The 21100-nt window shown below is 40.8% G+C and overlaps 2 protein-coding genes across 2 annotated transcripts; both read right to left on the bottom strand.

Annotated features, from left to right (window-relative positions):
* Nucleotides 1-710: 710 nt before the first annotated feature.
* Nucleotides 711-4709, bottom strand: chmp7 (charged multivesicular body protein 7). Its single transcript, XM_049579139.1, has 10 exons — nucleotides 4117-4709; nucleotides 3857-4028; nucleotides 3277-3462; nucleotides 3042-3175; nucleotides 2739-2787; nucleotides 2185-2304; nucleotides 1990-2088; nucleotides 1829-1886; nucleotides 1506-1739; nucleotides 711-1419 (listed from the first exon to the last, which is right to left on the bottom strand). The coding sequence occupies exons 1-10, from the start codon at nucleotides 4377-4379 to the stop codon at nucleotides 1364-1366; spliced, it is 1371 nt and encodes a 456-aa protein (XP_049435096.1). The 5' UTR covers nucleotides 4380-4709; the 3' UTR covers nucleotides 711-1363.
* Nucleotides 4710-5113: 404 nt separating this feature from the next.
* lgi3 (leucine-rich repeat LGI family, member 3) lies at nucleotides 5114-12883 on the bottom strand. The gene is made up of 9 exons (XM_049579809.1): nucleotides 12160-12883; nucleotides 11275-11346; nucleotides 10572-10643; nucleotides 9092-9163; nucleotides 8887-8958; nucleotides 8435-8604; nucleotides 8187-8351; nucleotides 7999-8089; nucleotides 5114-6882 (listed from the first exon to the last, which is right to left on the bottom strand). The coding sequence occupies exons 1-9, from the start codon at nucleotides 12360-12362 to the stop codon at nucleotides 6153-6155; spliced, it is 1647 nt and encodes a 548-aa protein (XP_049435766.1). The 5' UTR covers nucleotides 12363-12883; the 3' UTR covers nucleotides 5114-6152.
* Between the last annotated feature and the right edge of the window lie 8217 nt (nucleotides 12884-21100).

Genomic DNA, 21100 nt, shown 5'->3' with positions numbered 1-21100 from the left:
GCACAGTTCAATAGCAGAACAGTGTCTTTTACACCCTGTTGGCTTTATGATATGTGGAATCAGATTTTGTAGTGTAAATACTTTAAAATACAAGTATAAAGAGGCTGTGCTTGAACCTCTGATTGCCAGCAGTCAATTATCTGGTAGAGTCAAAAATATTAGTAGGAATAACAGTGACCCCTGGTGGTCAAAGCTTTGTACATACTTTAGTGAAATGCTCTTCTTTAGCTATTTAGAATAGGTTTCTTTTATCAGATATATTTAAATATGAGTTTATACTGTTTACTTTTGTTCATCCATATTACCAAACATTAACTTTATAAACCATGGATAGTGACTTGTTATTAAAGGTGTGTGTGTGTGTGTGTTAAAGCCTCTAAGATGACCTGAATCCATACACTGCAAAAATTCCTCTCTAGGTTTAATGTGCAAATTTAATTGTATTACTATATCAGGACACTCATGTCATGGTTTCATGTTTGCCATTGTATTCAAAAGCATAACTGCCTACAGTCTGTGCCTCTGGTACATCGATGTGAGTCTCCTTGGCAGGTTCAAAATTACATAAGACTACAAGTCTCCCTGACTTTGCCCCAAACCACACGAGGTGTGGTGTCACCCCTGGAATAAACAAAGAGTAACACTGCCTTCATTTCAGGGCTGCTTCGAACACAGTGACTGACACTGACATTTATATACCACTACAGACAAGTGATTAAAATAAATTTTATTTTGAGAAACATATTTGGTTAAACTCACTTAGGGTAGGCTTCTGAGTCATCACAGGTATGTTGCAGTGAGACTAAATATACTTATTGATTAAATCATTTGGCATAATATTCTCTTTACTTTCAGTTTCACATTTACAGTTGAAAAGGCCACTTAATACACTTTACAGGACTGTTCATCAATTAACACACACTACAAACAACAAATATACTTGTTTACACTCTTGTCAAAAAATACCAAAAAAATTAAGAGCTTTCCTGGCGGCATACCAAAGAGCATATTTAACTGTGAAAATGTTCACTTTGACTTGAGATCCTTCAGATCCTCATGGCAGGGCAGATCTAAAAGCTTTCAAGTTAAAAATCAAAATAATTTACGAAAGAAAAAGAAATATTTTAAAATCCTTTTTGGCATGCCTCCATGGAAAAGGCATTTTTATTTTTTTTTATTAATGAAAGAAAGTGCCTTGTTTTTATCCTGATATTGATTTTACAACTCTTACAATTATGATTTAGCGATTGCTAATATAGTTGTTCTGTATTTTATTTTACTTGTATGAACTCTGGCTCAAGGAAATGTTGAAGAGATAGTTTGATATGTTGATGCAGAACTTCAAACTTGCCATGTTTTCCCATTATTGTGCAGGCTCTAATCTCTTGGCTGGCGAAGTCATTTTCTTCTGTTGAAAGCCTGAACAGAGAGGTGACCATATGTTACTTCAATACATTTATATTACAATCCAATGGAGAAAAAAAAAGACATCAAAAAGTGCAAACCTGAATCTGTAAGGGTTAACTGATTTAACTCGTCCTCCAGCTGCTCAGTGCTAATATCCAAGTGGCGGTAAGGTACTGCAGGCAGAGTACTGAGCAGGTCAGTACCTGGACGGCTCGGCTCCTCGGAGGGGCGCAGACGGTTTGTTGGAACTTGAGGTAAACCTGAGGGGAAATCTGGCTTTGACTCGTCCAACAAACATTTCAGTTCCTCCTCCAACTCATTGATGTCTTCATCTACAAAAAAAAAAGCACGACAAAGTTAGATCTCCTCGATATTCATATACGCAATATATTAAAGATGTGGCACTAATAGTACAGCATACCTGCGCCAGTCACACCACTGGATATAGTTTGGTTCACCTCATCTTGAGTGTCACATAACTGGTTAAAACATAGAAAAGATATATCAAGATGCTTACATGTAAGATTCAATTAAAATAATACAATATACAATTTGTTGTCTGACAATGAACAGTCACTGTACCTCCTGGATTTGATCCACAAGGCTCTCAGCACGTTCCACAGTCACATCCTTCAGAGAGAGCCTCAGGGCTGAAACTCCGGCCTGATATGCTTGCACAACCTACAAACATGTTCAGCACCCATGTATAAGACTGGCAACAAAATTCGTTACACACACCTGCACGGAAAGAGTTGTGAGGATCATTCTGCCACTTACCATCTTATCAGTCTGTGACTGGGCTATTCTGTCCAGGATTGCTCTGATGGACTCCAGTTTGGCAAACAAGCTGTCTACTCTCTTTTCGACCCTTTTGCGGCCTCTTAAACACCTCAGAGCCTGCAGGACAGACAGTGAAAATGACATTTGGTTGTGCAAGGCAGAATAAAATGTTTTTTTATTCCCTTCAGTTAAAGGTCCAGTGTGTGGGATTTAGGGGGATATACTGGCAGAAATGGAATATATAATATGTATGTTTTATTAAGTGTATAATCACCTGAGGCCATTGGCTGCTGTAGTAAGCAGGCCCTCAGTGATGAAAGTGTTGGAAAAACACTGATTTATTTAATGTGTAACTGCTTTATTCAGTGTTTTTAAATGGTCTGTTTGTTTTGAAGAGAAAGAGACCTCTATGTTTGATTTTGAGGTAAAAACCTCTTTAACAATGAATACTGAAGGAAGTTTCAGATGGTTGCAATCTGCAATTCTCATCACCACATGCCACTACCCTACCCCTAAATCTTACAAACTGTTCCTTTAAATATTATTTGTACCTGTGATTTCTTGCCTTCCCGGAGCAACACCCTTGCTTCCTCTTTGCACCTGCAGTTAGATTATGCAAAGTTATAGCAATAATCACAACAAAGTCTGAGTTTCAGAACCGTTTAAGTGGTGTACAGATAATCTGACTATTAGTCCAATCCCTGGAGAAAAAGATGGCTAAAGCATCAAGCTCCACACATAGTACTGGTTATTTCACGACTGGAACGAAAGTCACATGCCAGTACACTTCTTTGTCAGCAATCAGTCAAAAATAATACTACTTCTACTTTAAAATCATATTTGAGTTACTGTACTTGTCAGCCTCAAGACTTAGTTTCTCCACCCGCTCTCCCAGCAGCTTCTCACTGCGCTGCAGCTGATAGATGCCCATATCCACATCGCTGACTGGTGAAACGTGATCTTGCCCATCTTGACAAAACTTGACAATCTGTAAACAAGACACATGAAGACAAATGAAAGATAGAAAGACAGGTGAAAGGTAACTTGCAAAAGATGCCTCTCAGGATTGTGAATGAGCTCTTTGTTTACCTTCTCACCCTCGTGCAATGAAACCGTTACTTGCTTGTCCCTCTGCAGCTGCAGGAGAGCCATGCACAGGGTGCTCTCATCAGCACAGACATCAGAAGAAAGAGTAAGGAGTTCTTGAAATGACAGGATGGAGCGGCCTGCAAATTCACTGCTCCGGTACACCCTGAGTAATTCTGCTGCTTTCTCCTGGAAACGAAAAGATAACCAACTTTATATCTAGCATCTGCCATGGTAACCCTCATTGCACAATTTTACAACCACAGATAGGGAAAGTGAAACCATCCAGCATGGTTGCAAGTTGACTTGTGTCCAAAGTACCCATGGCAGTACAGAATGTTCCAGTTCTTATTCAGATGCATACTATGCTCAGTTTAGGTCATTATATCAAAGAGTTGTACTGGACCTATGTAACAAACCTGTATGGAGATTACATACGGAGAATTCAGATAAATGTGATGCACAGCATATTACTGAAATAAGTATAACAAAAAAAATGCAAAATCATGGTGTCTCACGCATTGTAACAATATTGTGTTGCAGTGTCTCTGAATCACAACGGAATAAACTGAGTTAAGCAAACCTTCACTAGTTCAATGACAACAAAGGACTCCTCCAAAGGCACCCGGCTGCTTCCCAGAAGAGTGGAAAAGGTCCACTTCAGAGGTTTAACCAGCAGCAGGCCAACACCCCAGGACAGCCAGCCACAGTCCACATTGGCTGCAAACTCTGACTCCCTCTGGATCTTCCCACATCTGGCAGAAGTCAAAATAAAGACAATAACTATACTGAGCCAGAGAGACAATGACAGTCAGCGGTGACTGACACAGTAATAAGAGTTACCTGGCCATGGACTGAATGACAGTCGCCAAACCCAGCGGTGATTTTTCTTTCCTCCTAAAGGCTTTATTCAGTTCCTGCAGACTGACACACACAGTGCCTCGGTCCCTGCAGACTTTTAAAATCAGAGCCGTCCAGAAGTCCATCTTACTGTCCCAGTCCGTCGTGTTGACATCTCGGTTCTCACTGAAGTCCGAGAACATGAAATTCATCCGTTCATCGTCGTCCCACTCGGGTGGCAGAGTCATTTCTGTGCTGTTAGACATTTGCTATAACCAAGTCCAAAGCTCAACCCTTTTAACGACTTGCTTGTTACACCAAGCCCACAGCTCGAGCAGCTAACGTTAGCTTAAGTTAACGTTAGGTTAGCTAGCAAGCAACACCCACTAACGTTACCTGCCCTCACTCTCACCATTAACAAATATCGACACGTAGCGTTAAGGTCATAAAAGCTAAAATATCGTCTGTTGAGGGAAAATTCAGAGCCGTGGCTTACATGTCGCTGCCAGCTGTCAGAGCGGACCCTCACTTCAACATGATGCATTGAAATTTGGCTAACACGAGCTAATGTTTCACATATCAACAACAATGTATGGTGGCGCGCGTTTTATTGTTCACAACCGTGCGAAAAGGCGGTGACATCTGTACTACAAGCAAATACATTAACTCCACCCATGCAGACAGCCTGAAAATCAAAGCAAGCGCACACATACTTCTCCTCATGCACATTTGGTTTGCGCCCTTAATACGCATCCTTGCAACAGAGCTGAGATTTTCCCATATAGTCTATGGATTTTCCTCCCAGGATATATGTGTAAAGGATTTTTTATTTGAATTTCAGCCTATTTTTCGACGATGTCAGTAAGTACAAACTGTTTAACGTGTGAATGGCTTAATTTCATTATTCTTTTTAAGTGCTATACAGGGTTGCACCATCATCCACCATACAGACTGATGTGGTATCAAGTCTTTAGGACTCATTTGTACTGTAATACAAGAGAAACTATTAATAGCTGCAGAAGTTGTGTTTGGAGTTGTTTTTGAAAAGATGTTCTAACCACATAAGACAGGACACAGGACTTTTTAGGGGCCATAAGCTGGATTTAATCGTACCCCTTTCCCACCCACTCTATTCAATGTGCAAATGTACACAGCAACAATAGTTTGTGACTGTACATAAAAACATAGCAAAGGGTTCTAAGTTTTTATAACTTTAATAATCATCCCTGTTCTTGTTATAGCTCCCAGAAATTCCCACATTTTTTTACAACACCTTTCAGTTTTGTTTTTAATTTAATCCCCAAGTTGCCGCCCAAAAGACCCCACTGTCGTCAACTGCTGGGATGTTTTGGGATTTGGAAGACAAAACCAAGGATATCATCTTTAAAAACTTCACATTTTCCGTTCATTTTGAAGCCTTAGTTTGCTCATGCGTCAGGCCGACTCTGATATCATGTTATTATTGCAAAATGACCATTATATCCAAAACAAATTCAAGGGCATCTCATATATAAAGATAAACACAACAAAGGATTCAAAGTATTGCGCAGGTAAGTATTGCTTATTTTACATAGTTATATCATGTGTACCATGTCATGCAAAATGCCACACAGATAAACTACACTGTGTAACTTACAAAACCTTTATAGTTTTACAATATCCCATCTCATCCAGTCTCATCCAGTGAGTAATTCAGTAGATGCACATGCACATCATTTTCACATTAGTAAAGTACAGTATACAATATAATACGTTTGAAAAAATAATTGGCCTAAATATATGGTTGGCAGAACAGAAGCAGTAATGCGGCAGTAATGTTGGCGTGTTACTGATGCTGTGTGTTATCACATTATTTCATTCAGATGTTAAGGGTTAGTGCATAAAAATAGATCATCATTTTATTAGTTGCCTCGCTTAAAACATCAGGTGAAACAGCAGACCTTTAGTTACATGGCTTAAACATTTTGCAGTCTTTCATTTATTTGGCACATGTTGATAAATGCTCAGGAACACCTCCTTGCGCTCTGACTGTAGCATGTCTACTTGGCACTGAGATCCACCACCAGGTGCTGGTAAGCCAGGGTGTTGCCTTTGAAGCTGGCAGCCAGCAGTATGTCCTTGTTGTCAACAGATACCAAGCTGAACGCTCGCGGGGCTCTCATGTTGAGCTCCTGGAAGGGCTGAAAGCGCTGAGTGAGGTCATCCCACAGGTATACTCTGGAGAAGGAGAAATCACTTCCAAGGATGAGATACTGGCGGAGGCCCACTGTGAAAGGATACACTGCCATTGAGCCCCGTGAGGGAAGAGTCTGGATCTCTATGAAACGTTGCCCTTCCCAGCGTAGGATCTTGGAGTCACCTATGAACCGTGTGAGGCAAAGGTAAAGAACTTTCCTCACCCAAAAGTGCTTGACCATCTGCACATCCGCTAGCTCTGTGATTTGGGAGAAGAAAGCGAACTGCTTCTGGCCTCGGTTCCACTGGTAAACCACCGGTGGCTGAGAGGCACTGGAGAGAATGAGGTGAGGCTTTCCCCCAACATCGAGGAACTCCACATGTGTGTCCCGATGCCAGGGATGGAGGGACTGATGGGTGTAGAAACCATTGCTGTTCCAGCGATAAATGCTGGTGGAGCCTGCCTTGGAGCTGTCTGCCACTACAAAGTACCACTCTCCATCCAGCTGAAAGGTCTCCACGAAGTTGGGCTTCCTTACTCGAGTGGTGTCAATGTCTTGGATCTTCACGAAGCGCTGCGGGTCCTCTTCCCACCTGTGATAATGAAAAGGTTGTCATAGTATTCCGAAAGCTTTTCATAACTAAAGGAATAGTTTGACATTTTGGGATATATGCTTGTTAGCTTTTATGGCAAGAGTTAGATGAGAAGATTGACACCACTCTGTAGCCAGCTGACTTAGCTTAGCATAAAAACTGAGGATGGGGAAAACATCCTATCATCACACTAAAGTGCATGAGTTAACACATGCTATTTCATTTGTTTAACCCATACAAAAATGGAAGCATAAAAACAACAATCTGCCATTTTACAAGGGGTTATGTGCAGGACTATAGACTGAATCACTGTGACGTCACGCAGCAACAACAATCACATCGGGGTAGTCAACTGGCAATTGAGTTGAATATTGGAGATATGTGAAATCAGCACCCTGGATTATTTCTGTTGTCATTTTCAGTGGTCGCTATAACATTTGAAGATTCAAGTTAAACACGGTGGTCAAACCTACCTGACATTTCTGCTGTGCTTATTTTACGTAGCCTACTATGTTGCTTTGCTACTGTCTAAATCTACTGGCACAGAAGCAACACAATGTACAGCTGTGGATAGAGGCTGCAGCAAAACGTATTTTAGACACCTAAAAAATCAATATTGGTGTAAGTGTACACTATACTTGGAATACTTTCACCACTTTAACTGACATACTAACTGATGGAGGCAGTGTTAAATCAGCAACTCCCATGTTCTGCAAAGTAAAACGACTGTTTTTGTCAGTGGAGTCTGGTGGCTTAGAGATAACAGCCAGAGTGCCCTGTTGAAAAAGGCTGTCTGACAGCAAGGTAAATCCATGAAATTTTTCTAAATATAGCATATAGGTGCTGGTAGGTAGATTTACTGCATTGAGACAGAGCCAGGCTAGCTGCTTCCCCATTTACAGTCTTTGTGCTAAGCTATGCTACTCATCTGCTGGCACCAGTGATCAATTTACCGCAGAGATGTGAGAGTGATCTGATCTTCTCATTTCCTCTTGACAAAAAGGCCAATGAGCATATTTCCCAAAATGTCAAGCTATTCTTTTAAGGTTATGGCTTCTTAATATACTGGAGAAATTTAACACGTCACTAGCTGCAAGATATGATTTGTAGCCGTACTTGTAAATATGAGATCCTCCAAACAGTTGAGCAACAACCATGTAAATGCTGTTGTTTATCACCACTGGTTTGCAGTACACAGCAGAGCGAGCTGTAAGAGATACACACAGAAGCAGAAAAGCCATTAGGACTCATTTCTTAAAACACAGAATGCTACAATATTTATGCTTTTACAGCCGGCAACTTACAGGTAATGTTGTGAAACTTTCTGAAGACCATCTCTACATGATCCCATACATACAAGGTGCAGAACCCTGTGTCAGGCTGAGCAAAGGCCACAAACTGATCCTCATTGAACTCATAGGACTCCACGGACACAGAGTGGAAAGGAAAGGTTTCATAAACAGCAAAATCTGTGGGAAGACAACACAGAATTACTTATTATCCAAAAACTTATTCCATGGCACCACCAAAGTGCTAAGAGACAAGGAGAAACCTGCGCTGATGCAGTTGAAGTCTCGCGGTGTGAGGTCGTGGATTCTGCGTCCCTGGAATTCAAAGGGGCTGGCACAGTAGATAGCAGGAACAGAAGTATTGGTTTTCTCCATCCAGTCTACCAACCACTTGATTTTACAGTCGCAGCGGAAAGAGTTCCCCCGCAGGTCTCTGAGTAACAGATAGGGAAGGGAGAATATGTCATTTTTTACCTCAGATTGCTCAAACATCATCCAAACCTAACAGGAAGAAGAAATGTGTTTTTGTGCACCAGTATGGTTTGACTCAGACACAAACCACACACACGAGCCAGACAGCTTTGCAGATGAGTGTGGTAGTCCACTAAACCCTCAGGGAATACCAGCAAACCAGTGTTTTTATAGTGACAGATTGTGGGGTCAAAGCTCGTGGGTTGTCAACACAGTGTTTTTATTTCAGTGAAGGCACACTTACAGATCAGTGAGGATGTCTAGATGTTTGAAGAGATCTCTCGGCAGCTGCTGCAGGTTGTTGTTTGAGAGAGATCTGAAAACAAAACATGAAAAGACAGTTATCATTCTATCATTATCCAAGTCCAAATTCCTGGTTTTAAAATATACATATTTTAGTTTCATTAGATGTGGGTTTCTTCATAGCATTAGCTCGACTATGTACTCACAGATGAGTCAGGGATTTGAGTCCTCTGAAGGTGTACTTTGAGAGAGCCTGGATGTCATTATTCTCAATGAACCTGAGGACAGAACAAAGCACTCACATGTCACACAGTGAGGACAGCCTCTGAAATTCAGCCAGTATTACAGGATGACATGCTTCTTTGGAAAGGAGATTGTGTAGTCAGTGCAGGGCACGACAGGAGTGTGACTGTAAGCAGCAATTATTTCAGTAATAACACAGTCTGCATCTGGTGGATTTGATCAGAAGGTTATGGCTATATCTATCTTAGGGTTGACAACAAAGATGTCATAAAAATATTTTAGGATTTTTATTTAGCATGTTATTGAGCCTGCCAACTAATACAATCAGTGTTAACTGCAGCGGAAAAAGAAAAAAAAAAGAAATATGAGATAATGCTAAAAGCTCATTTAATGCATTTCATTAAAGTGATAAAAATAAGACACTGACTGCAGCAGTATTACAAAGGTCTGCGTGTCAGCATCATTTGATCCTGTCTACGGTTTGTCTTTTGATAGTCGAGGACATGCAGCATGTGCAGACTCTCTGGAGGTGGCTGGATATGAAAGTACGACTTTATTAGCATTCACAGCGGGTAGCGATGATGGTAGTGGCAGTGATGCAGAGAGGCCTGATGGCTGGGCTGCGGCCAAAAGCCACACAGCCAGCAGCCAAAGAGAGGCATGGCCATCACAGAGAGCTGCGTGCGCCAAGCCATCAGCTAACTACTTTCTAAAGCCCATCAATTCACAGAATGGCATATTCAGCTTTACCACAGCACAGAGGCAGTGTGCTTGCTGTCGTAGGAGGATTTATTTTCAGTTTTACTTTTGGCATTCTTTGCCATACTGCAGAGGCCAATCCTGTAGTGCAGCCTTAAGGCTTATTCTATTCAGTTTTCAATAATAAGCCTCATAAACCTACCTAGACCTACTGTTATAAATCATTTCCATAAGTAAACAATGCATGACAGATCAGAAAGGAGTGCAAAACTGAAAATCTGCTGAAGACTTTGCTTTAAACTGAGCAAATTCAACTTTTATTAAACAATTACAGCATAATCGCATAAGCAAAAAAATAGTACAAGTCAAGTAGAGAGAGCCAAAGTCAGTAAGCTGACTCCGCAGTTTTTATTCAAAGTTTGCTAACAGTAGCTAACGTTAGCCACCATTTCCTATTGGTTATACTAGACCAAGTAAGGCCATGGATGCTAAACCTGCGAGTGTATCAAACTCAGCAAGGGTGCATTTGACAGCTTATAATTTAACATTCCATTTGTAATATAAAGAAGGCTATGTGTTTTGTCTTTTAATGAAATGGTAGTCTGACTTAAAAACTGTTAACTAAGCAAAATGTTTTGTCAGTCCATATACAGTAGTACACTTGATAAATATTTAAAATAAGGTGATTCAAAACACAGCAAGTTAGCTCATATTTGAGGCGCACACATGTAGTGAGACACTTACAAGTACTGCAGGTGAGACAGTCCAGCAAAGGCATCATCAGCAATGGTGGTGAATGTGTTGGAGTTCAATAGCCTGCACAAAGGAAGCAATGATGACCAAGTCGTATAGATAATGTAGTACAGGTTCAACTGAAACTATGGGGCTAAACAACCGGCTGCCATTGTAATATCTAAAAAGAATTATTTGTCTCTGGGTAAATTTAGAGATGCTTTGTAAAGTAGCTGATAAAATCCATTCATGTACTCTCAGTCACATAAATCGTAAACACAGAAATACATTTGGAGTCTACAAAAACACATTAAGACCTACACAAAAACAGACACACACGGTCGTGACCACACACACTCATGATTGCATCTAAGTAGATAAATGGCCCTTTGTCTGGCAGAGCAGGACTGAAGGGAGTCAGTGATTGCCAATGACACTGATACAGAGCCACTTTACTCTTATTACTGCTATGTCACCCACTGTTTCAATAACCATTCATTTTCTAGGAGCTGAAGTCACTTCCATTGTCAGTGCAAAACAAAAGCTGTCTGCATGCACCACGATATTGGCAGGGTGAAAACTTAAGTGTGGTGTTAAGTGTTTTGACTGTAGTTTAAACGGGAGACTTTGGACTGGTCACTGGTTGTTGGAGAATTAAGAGTTTTTGATGTTTTGAAAGTTGTGAAAAAGCTCTGTTGTGGGTCGGGACACTCACAGGAACTGCAGGAGGTGAAGGTGAGAGAAGGCTCCCTCTGGGATCGTAGTAAAGGCTGCATTCACCATCGTTCTGTTCAGAAAGACAACATCAGTTATCATGGGATGTGCGAAAGAGTGACTGTTTCATGATGGAAATATCTTATTTATAACCCTGACTGTATTTGTTTGAAGTCTTCTCTCAGGTTAGGCCGTCCTTGCAGATTAAATATCAAGCAGGGCTAAATCTTTTAAAAACTAGGACACACAAGTTCCTTCTCCACTTCTTTACTTCTTCTCTATTGAAAAATGAGGGCAACCTCCACCAGCTTGCGCTCTGGAATTCCCTTGACTCAATATTCAATTCACGGGCGATGGGGGTCAATATCACATCAAAGAGGACACAGTTTAACCTTCTCAGCAATACATAACCTTCCCCCATCAAGTGTCAAGCTTTCCATTTCATTACATGTGCTCCATTTATTGAACAAATCCCTGAACTGTCTTCAATCTTAGATCTCTCAGAGGACAAGCAGGTCTCCTGCAGTGAGATAGGGAACCTATTGTTAGTATTCCTCCCTGGAGCTCGGCAGGATTTTTACTGCTGTGCTCCTTCTGCGAAGTTCAGCATATGACACAGTGAAGGGACATTTTTATTATGATGATGTAATGCTTTCTGGTATACATCTCTCTGTTAATGCAAAGACACGTTGCATCAAGAAAACATCAGTTGGCAACATACCAATATTCACTTTTAGGTAATTACAAGACAAGTAAGGATCCACGCTTCGTTACATAATGCAGGGTGACATCAGTGATGTAGCCATCTGTACCAGCCTGCACACAGGTTATGAAAAGCTGCTTTTGGTGAGTGAAAAGCACACACACATGTAAATGTTGGACTCACAGAGAGATGATTCCAGGGGGGAAGCTCTTGGGGATAGCCTTAGTATCCACACAGAAAGCACTGTCTTTGGTGCAGGAGCAGGTAGCAGGACAGCGGGGTATCTTGGGGGCTCTCCTGGCGTTTGATTCCCCCAGCAGGCTGAGACACAGGCACAGAAGCGACAAGCAGATCAGCCTTGTCCATCCTTGTCTGAGCTTCAGCATCCTTGGGCAGGAGGAAAGGGAAGCTGATGAGCTTCTTGAAGTTTCTCCTCAAGTGGCTTGTTGAGAGGCGATGGTCAGCGTACCTACAGCCCCAACAGATCTGATAATGCTGAGTGCAGAGCTGAGCACGAGAAAGAGAGACAGAGTGAGAGAAAGAAAGGGAGGGAGGAGGGGGAGTCCTGTGTATCCTCCGTGGGTGTGGGTGCTCTGCAGCTTCCTTGGATCTATGCAATCTTTCTCTCTGTCTCTCTCAGGAGCTGCTGCCAGAGTGAACACTGCAGGAATGACGAGCAGGAGTGTTTTCTCCGCACTAGGACCTGTAGGTAGCGCCGCTGACAATAAATTATTTACTACAGCACAGGCAGAAAGCCTTAAACAACAGCAGCAGCGAGGAGGCAGAAAGAGGGGCGGCGAGGTTGGGTCAGTGCTGATGGAAGATTATTGTGGAGCTCTTATCATGTGTGAAGTCATGTCGAGCTGCTGCAGTCATGAGAGCAGACGAGGAGGCATCAGGGATGCAGGGAGAAAATGTGTGTGCTCGCATCCATGTGTCAGTGGCTGAGTGTGTGGGCGGGGGTCTATGTTCTGGCAGTTTCTAAACAGCAACCAGTGCTGAGAGTTTCTCAAAGCATGAAGCATGAAAGTGCACACAGAGAAACACTGATGAAGCCAATCTGAATACAAATGCTGATCAAAACACATGAGCTATAGGTAGATCTGGGAGTTTCATACAATCTGTATTGTAAAGACACTCTCCTAGATGACAGAGAAAATGAACAACATCTTTAAAGGGGTACTCCAGTGATTAAGTATTGCACCATTAGGTTGGGGGACTTGCAAGATTAAAAATGAAGGGTCACATGCTGCATTCAAGTGCTCCTCGGATGGTATTAATTCCTGAGTCGTTCTTCTGACTTCAGTGTGTTAATCAGTTTTTGAGTCATAATGTGGAAAAAAACGTTGACGCTACAAAAAGTATGTGTTGTATTTTATTGTTCAGAGAGTTTAATGTCCCAGTGAAGATTCATTTTGCTATCCACATTTGGTGAAACAGTTTGAGGCTTTAAGTGACTTTGTCCCAGACTTGTTGCTGCCGCAGGACATTCCCGAAAACCAACTATTGTCTTACCTGACTTGTTATCAGGGTTAATTCTAATAAATAACTTTCATCAGTAAACTAGGTCATTCTATTTGGACAACAACTAACACCTTGAGCCTAGTGCCATATTACAAATTACATATGAGCAAAAAAATTATATGTAATAAATGAATTAATAAAATGTTTCTTAACATCAACCAAACATGTACTTACTCCTGCACAATATGACATCAACGCACGTCATGTACCAAAATTTTCCAAGTTGTGGTTCTGACTTGAGGGGCCGCTCATGTGAATTTTTCCTGTGGAAAACTTATATTTCTGATTGTGCCAACACCACATGAACGCAGGGACAATCAAAGCAGCACAAGCCAAGATATCCTGACCTTTTGGTTTGTAGTTTGGGTCGAACTCTGTTGGGTCCTACAATTCCAATAATGCAACTCAGTAGCATCTTGACCTTCCCTGCGGGTACATCCACAATATCTCTGACGTCACCCTCCAGTTTGTAACATGAGCTTTCAATTCAAAATTAGAAGCTCAGTCTGAGATCACCCTGATGATGTAATGTGGGTTATTTTCTAAAACTTTAAAGGGGACCACCACCTAAATTAAGAATTCCAGTGTTATTTCCATGGTCTTGGCGGTTCAATCACTACTTGTAAACATGAGCTCAAAGATAGAAACCAGAGAAATAAATCTCAAACTTGTGATGTCATTGGATATAACGTTTGGAGCTGCTCCATAGGCAATGAATGGGATGCTTTAAAAAGAAAAGAAAATCAATTCTATGGCCTGGCACCCTTTCTGATAAAATTTGCACCTAAATAGCAATGGTTTGCCTTAGGTTTTAGAGGAAAATAGAGAATTTAATAGCGTGTGGACAGATTTGTTTGCTTTCATCGCTAATGCTGCAAGGTTAAAGTACCAAACTATTATAAACTGACCACTGCAGAGTAGCCATCTTGTTGTAAAACAGGCAAATGTAGACCTGATAGGCTGTGTTATTTACATCATAAGGCTGAAAAATGTTTTGCAGCTCCAGACATTTTTTATTTTTTATTTTTTTATTTTTTTGGACAAAAATGGCTCTTTTGATTGTAAAGGTTGCCGATCCCTGCTCCCAGGGTCATCTAGAACATCTTTCCCAGTTCATTATCAAAGGAGCAGCTTCAGACTTTGTGCCCTATGACATAATAAATTTAGGTTTTAACGCGCTTTTTGGATTTGGGAGAGAGTTTTTAATGTTAATGTTAAAACTATGTGCATGAATCAACTTGCGCTTTCTTGGAATTAATTATTTCATGCACAAACAGCAGATAAGAAACAGATACATGACATGACACTTAAAAACAAAACAAAACACAAAACAAAACAATTCTACACAGTGACACCAGAGGGCGCTGTTGTCCACAAAGTAAAACCCACCCAGGGCCGGCGACTGTGCAGAGAGTGGCTGAATGGTCACTAACAGCATTGGCAGTGCTGCAGCCTCAGTGCCAGGCATTACCAGCCTTCTCTCACAACGACTCTGTTGTCACAAGCAGAGACCCTGCGACACACTGTCTGTCCAGGTCTCAACACATTGTTCACAGCTCAGACAGGCAGCAGGGGCACAGCATGGGCTTGTTTACATCTTATCTCATTTTTAAAGGAGATGGTAACTGTTCAGATAGTATATAATCTAATCATTATTTTCATTTCTTTCTTTCTTTCTTTCTTTCTTTCTTTCTTTCTTTCTTTCTTCCTGTCATACTACCTACTGTAAGCTTTGAAATCAAATAAAAAGCATTATCTTGACAAAGGAAAGAGGAAAAGCTCAGAATGTCTTCAGGGGCCTGGTTTGAAATCTGTTAGATATTTTCTTTGCCTTGTGACACTTTGATGGTTATCAGTGGAAAGACTCTCGTGTTTCTTCTGAAATCTGTCCATTCCTGAAGCCTATGAAGCAGACAGACATTTTAGAGAGAGTGATTTCACATGTGAATCATTTACAAAATTATGGGTGGCGTCTCTCTGTGCCTTATCCAGTTAGCCTAAGGAATGCCATTTCCTGTACAGCAGCTATTTTTATGGTTTATTTTCTTTTGTGCTTTGCTGCCGTGTGTTTGCGTGCATCTTAGCTTTTTTTGTTCCAACTGTATTTGTGGATTCATGTAAGTTATGCTCAGTGAGGAGCAGTTAATGCCTGAGCTTACTCCTTGCTGAGCTCCACCCAATCCAAACCTCCGGTGGGAACTAGCATAATTGCATGGCATAGAGAACGGAGCATGAAACAGCAGCTGGAAACCCTGTGTGAGGCAGAGGAATCTGAAATGCTGCTGAGATTAATCCAGAAAATTCTCCCTATGCAGGCATACTTAACTAAATCACAGGTCTCAGTGCAAAATATTGTTTTGGGAAATGTGCTGTATAGAATAAATGTTATTCATGCTTTTGTCTTCAAAAGGTACTGCTTTATATTTTGAATGAGACTTTAGTAGCAACTCTTAAGGAATAGTGTATATTTTGAGATATGCTTGTACAGTGTGGGAGGGATGACTTTTTTGTAAGCCGACTCAAAGCTATTGATGTGGTTCCCTCAACAAAAAGCTAATGGTATTTATCCACTGGACTTTGGATTATTGCCAATATTTACCAAATTGTCCAGAAATTACTTTATTTTCATTTTTTAATGACAGTAAATTTTATGGAATTCTTATTTAAGCCTGTAGTAATTTACTTTGTTGCCAACTTGGAGGCATGTTTGTGGCCCCCTTGTGAAAGCAAGTCCTATATTCAATCCTTTTATCTCTGTTTCTGGTCTCTAACAACTAATCGCTGTTATTTGGTGCTAAGTAAGCCCTTAAAAAATCTTAATGTCTTAAATAAAAAAATCGTCTTTATTGCGACAAACATTTTATCTTGAATTCCATTCATTCAAATTTTAATTTACTTTTTTCAAAATGAGTCAAGCTCACCTGCATGAAAGTCCACACTTTTGATGTAACAGATCTTAAATTTCTGGTGTGTAGGATTTAGTGGGCTATATCAGCAGAAATGGAACATAATATAATGACTATGTTTTCTTTAGTATATAATCACCTGACAATAAGAATCTTTGTGTTTTTGTTACCTCAGAATGAGCTGTTTATATCTACATAGGGAGTGGATCCTTGTTCAAAGAGTCACACCTTCATGTTTCTACAGTAACCCAAAATGGACAAACCAAACACAGTCTCTATATAGACATTCACGTTTTCGTGCGGGCCACCATAGTTGGCAGGCGCTCTGTGAAACTGACTTATTCAGTGTTTTGAGTTTAAAGCACTGAGTCTTTTAATAATTCCTCTTTACAAACCTCCTGAACAATGAACACTGATGGAGAAGTTTCAGTTTCAGCTTGTTGCAACCTGCAGTTCTCACTGTGAGATGCATCCAAATCCCCCTAAATCTTACAAACCTGTCATTAAACCTAAACTGTCTTTTACTTTATACTCGCACTTACCTGTTGGCAAAATATAGCTTAACCTAACCCACTGTGATAATCATTTTCCAACATAAAAACCTACCTCTGCATGAGACCACATATGTGCTACTTACATTTGTACTTGAATAAGAAAAAAGATGATTTGTCCAAAAATCAGTATTAAATATTGGGGAAAAAATATTATGTTTAAAAGGTCTTAACCCTTTCAGGTATAGTGGACACTACAGTGGACAGCTAGTTAAAAGCCATGGTCTCATATATGTATGAGTTTTGATGCTATAGTTGCAAGTTAGCTACTACAATGGACGCTAGTGCATCATTCCATACACTGCCACCCACTGGCCAGGTGTTGTTAGTGTAACACAAATCTCTTCAGACCAAGATGGCCGACAGAATGAAAGCAAAGTCATGCAGCGCAGGAATTTATTGCCAGTTGGTCTCTGAAATATAAAACCCTGCAGGTTAATAAAACCTGGTAACATCAATTAACATCTAAAGAATAATGCAGTTGTTAAAATTAGTTAGTTAGTTGAGTTATTGATTTGATGCTGGGAGGAAATTACAGTTAACGATCTGTCCACTAAACCGGACATCTTTCATCACTGGCTATATTTCAGCTACAACTAATACTCAGACCTTGTTATCCTTAAAAATATTTCATCTGCAGTGACTTTTTTGGTTTTGGTTACATTCATGTTGAATTTAACTTTTAAGTTTTTGTAGCAAAATCAGTATTTTGGAATTCTGTAGAAAGTGTTCACTGAAAAAATATAGAGTTCAATAGTGGGAGGTGTGTGGGGGGTTAAGGAGTCGAGAGGAAGAAGCTGAATTAGGGAGGAAGGAAGGGAGGTGCAGGAGGGAGGTGTAAAGAGAGAGTGGAGAGACTGAGGAGTCAAGGCTCAATGCTTTACAAGGAACAGTATGAGAATATGTTTAAGTACGTGAACACACTAGTTTAAAAGCATTTCAAATATATTCATAGGGTTTTACATAATATATCAGTTTTTCATTGGGTATATGTCTTTAGTAAAAAAAAATGCATACTGTCCACCACAGCAAAATTAATGCTTTAAAAAAAAAGAACTTTTTTTTTCATGTTTGAAGAGAAAAAATAAACACTGTGAAAAAAAAACTGTGACTGAGGTAGTCATAATTCATGCATTGAAGGGTTAAAAGGCATTACATTTAAGTGTCTGATACCTGAAGACACCCTGGTACAATGAATTTTTACAGCTTCTTTGCTGAAAATAGCTGCTGGCTGAATCTGAAAACAACACTTGTTGCGAGCTGGAAAGCTAAACAATGAGCTGAAACTCACTATAAAGCTCAGTAAAGCTGAGGGGAGCTGCACATTCAGATTCTGATTCTCTGTCATTGTCATGTATACTTTATTTTTTTTTAAAAAATCCATTATAGTTGCTTTAAGTTAAATAAATGCAGCAGTGATCATGAACTCTGAGGATTTAATGTGTCTCTACAAGCAGTCAGTGTATAGCTTTAACAGCTGTGCTTCTATAGCTGCCTTGTTTCATATTGACTTTTCAAGTAATAAAAGAAGTTCAGCCAAGCTAACACTCACTCTGAGAGCTCAGCATTAGAGGGAAGGAACACTTGGCCATGCTGAGTTTGGCAAAAATTAGTCATCAAACATCACAAAGTGTTCTTGTCTCCGGTGCCAGACTCTCACCGTCTCATTATATCCTCTGCCGTCTGGCACGTATGCATTCTAAAATCAGCTCTTCATCAGCCAGCCCCACTTTACCTGGAATCAACTCTGTTTGGACAACTTTAACTCTACGTCACAACCACGTTTAACACTGACTTTGTTCAGTCCGGTTTCAAACCCACATCCCACCCTGATTATGGGCCAAGGAGCCTGAAAAGACCTCTCTGTCTGTCTGTTTCCATTTCTGTTTGGCTTTCACGGTTTAGCCTCCTGGCTGCACAGGAAGCAGGAAAAACAAAATAGGAGGGAAGACGAATGTGTTTCACCTCAGTTTTTTGCTCCAGGCAACGTCTTTTCATACGGGAGTCACAACGGTGTTGAGACTTCAGTCAGACATGTATGCACATGTTGTGGTGTCTCTATACTGTAGATACTATACTGTTGGAGACATGAATGCAACATGTCTGCAGCTCCTCTGCAGTTCTTTACACAAAGTGATTAACAGAGGTGGACAAGGGCACAAATAAACAGGCGATTCTAAAGCGTTAAATCATTAACTTAATCTTCATGTGTCTTCATGAGGCCACTAGCTGATAGATGCCAGTAATTCAGCTGGCTGAGTCTGAAGACAAGTTGACGTCAGATGTCCTCTTCGGCAAGGCAGGAGCAAATAATGCATTTACACGTGACCGAGAAATTTAATAAGGTAAGTGTTTGTCACTACACGCCTTGCTGAGCACAAATCTGTCACGTTTGATGAGTCTGTCTTTAATAAGCAATTGCCAGGCTGCAAACATGCCAATAAAATTCACAATTATTTCATACTAGACGATAAAGGTTGGTGCCTTGGGCATGTCTGTTAAGAGCTATGAAACCTGTGAAATGAAACTGCAGGCCGTAGGATACCTTTAGGATTGTATACCAAACTGTGCCAAGAAAACAACCATCCCAAATTGCTCTTATTCCTCGCCTCGCTCCGTAAGTGCGGCTCAGTCACTGGAAGGTATGTCAGCCAATCTCATCCTGGGCTCAATTCAATTAAAGAGAGTACAAAGACATATGGCTCAGGGGCGCGTGATATGATTAGAGTTCTGTGCACAACGACGCTGCCGCTTTGATTCATACCCTCTCTTATCTGGTCACTCACAGTGACAAGCTACAACAACTGAGCCAGGGAGGGCCCCCTCAGCTGGGCTGCAGTATCCTCAAGGGGCTATAAAGGCCTACTGAACTAATCTCCAGCAATCAACAGGTCATATTATCATTATCTGTGCAAAGGAAACAGGCTGCAGTGACAAAACAAGCACAAAGACAAAAATCTGTTTTTTTTTCTAAGGGATTTTCTGTTGATCAGCATTTTGACATCCTGAGTCTCAGGGGACCAGGAAAATCCTCCAAACCGAAGGCCACGCTGCTATCTTAGTTTTCAATCAGGACAATACATAGGAGCAACTGTACCCCTGCCCTCCCCCTCTGTCATCCTCGAGCTGAGCTGCCATAAAAGACAGGTGATACGCCTCTTGGGACAGGGATGTGTCGAAGGAATGCGTGTGCAGGTATCCCTCTGCCTGTGGGGACTGCGGAGAAAGGCCCAGTGCACCAGTTGATCCTGTTTGATAAAGGCCCTGACAGGCCCAGATTATATGTCTCAGCCTGGAGGAGGTGTCTGTGTCTCATTCCTGCGCTGAAGAAAGTCGATCTGGTGGGAAAGAGGCGGGGCCATGCCTGTAGGCGTCAGTTTTTGTGTGGGCGCCAACACACCTTGTCGGGCAGACACCACTATCACTACCCGCCTCTCCACCCCCCTGCTAGTTCGACACCAAACAAACACCCTCACCCATCTCATTTACCTGACCACACCCGTGCCTCCAGACGCCATAAATACTCTTTCCACAAGTCATGCCAGATATATACTTTGCCACCAGACAATGTGCAGAAACTTTTGCCTCACAAATTCAGATTTTCAGTCTTGCCTGTGACACTTTTTTTTGGTAAAGTTTTAGATTAAAGTCTACAAATTAGTGACTGTTTTTTTATTTGCAATTTTTTGTACATTTAGGTATCCAGGGTGTGGACTCAACTCAGACACAAGCTCCAAATTTAATGACTTCAGAGTCAACTTGACAAAACAAAAAAAGACTTGCAACTGGGCTTGGACTTTAACACCATGACTACACTTGTACTAGAGCCTTTTTACATGAAAATACTTAAAGCATTTCCCCAAGTTCAAAGATTAAATAGTATGTTATTTAGTCAATTCATTTACCTTTATTTTCTGAATCAACCATCATTAACTCTATTCATTCTCAGCAAGTCGACACTTATGTCCCCTGATCCACTTTATTTGAATCAATCCGACAGCATCCAATCAAGTACCAGGAGTGAACCATGGAGAGCTAACAACAATAACCAACATTATATCACTGCAGTTGGAAAAATGACATTGAAGATAATTTTGTTTGTGTACAAAAAATATACAGAGGTCAACAAAAAATTAAATTTAG

Source organism: Epinephelus fuscoguttatus, linkage group LG6 (genome assembly GCF_011397635.1).
Source record: "Epinephelus fuscoguttatus linkage group LG6, E.fuscoguttatus.final_Chr_v1".
NCBI lineage: Eukaryota > Metazoa > Chordata > Actinopteri > Perciformes > Serranidae > Epinephelus > Epinephelus fuscoguttatus.
This window is presented reverse-complemented; position numbering and strand designations above follow the sequence as displayed.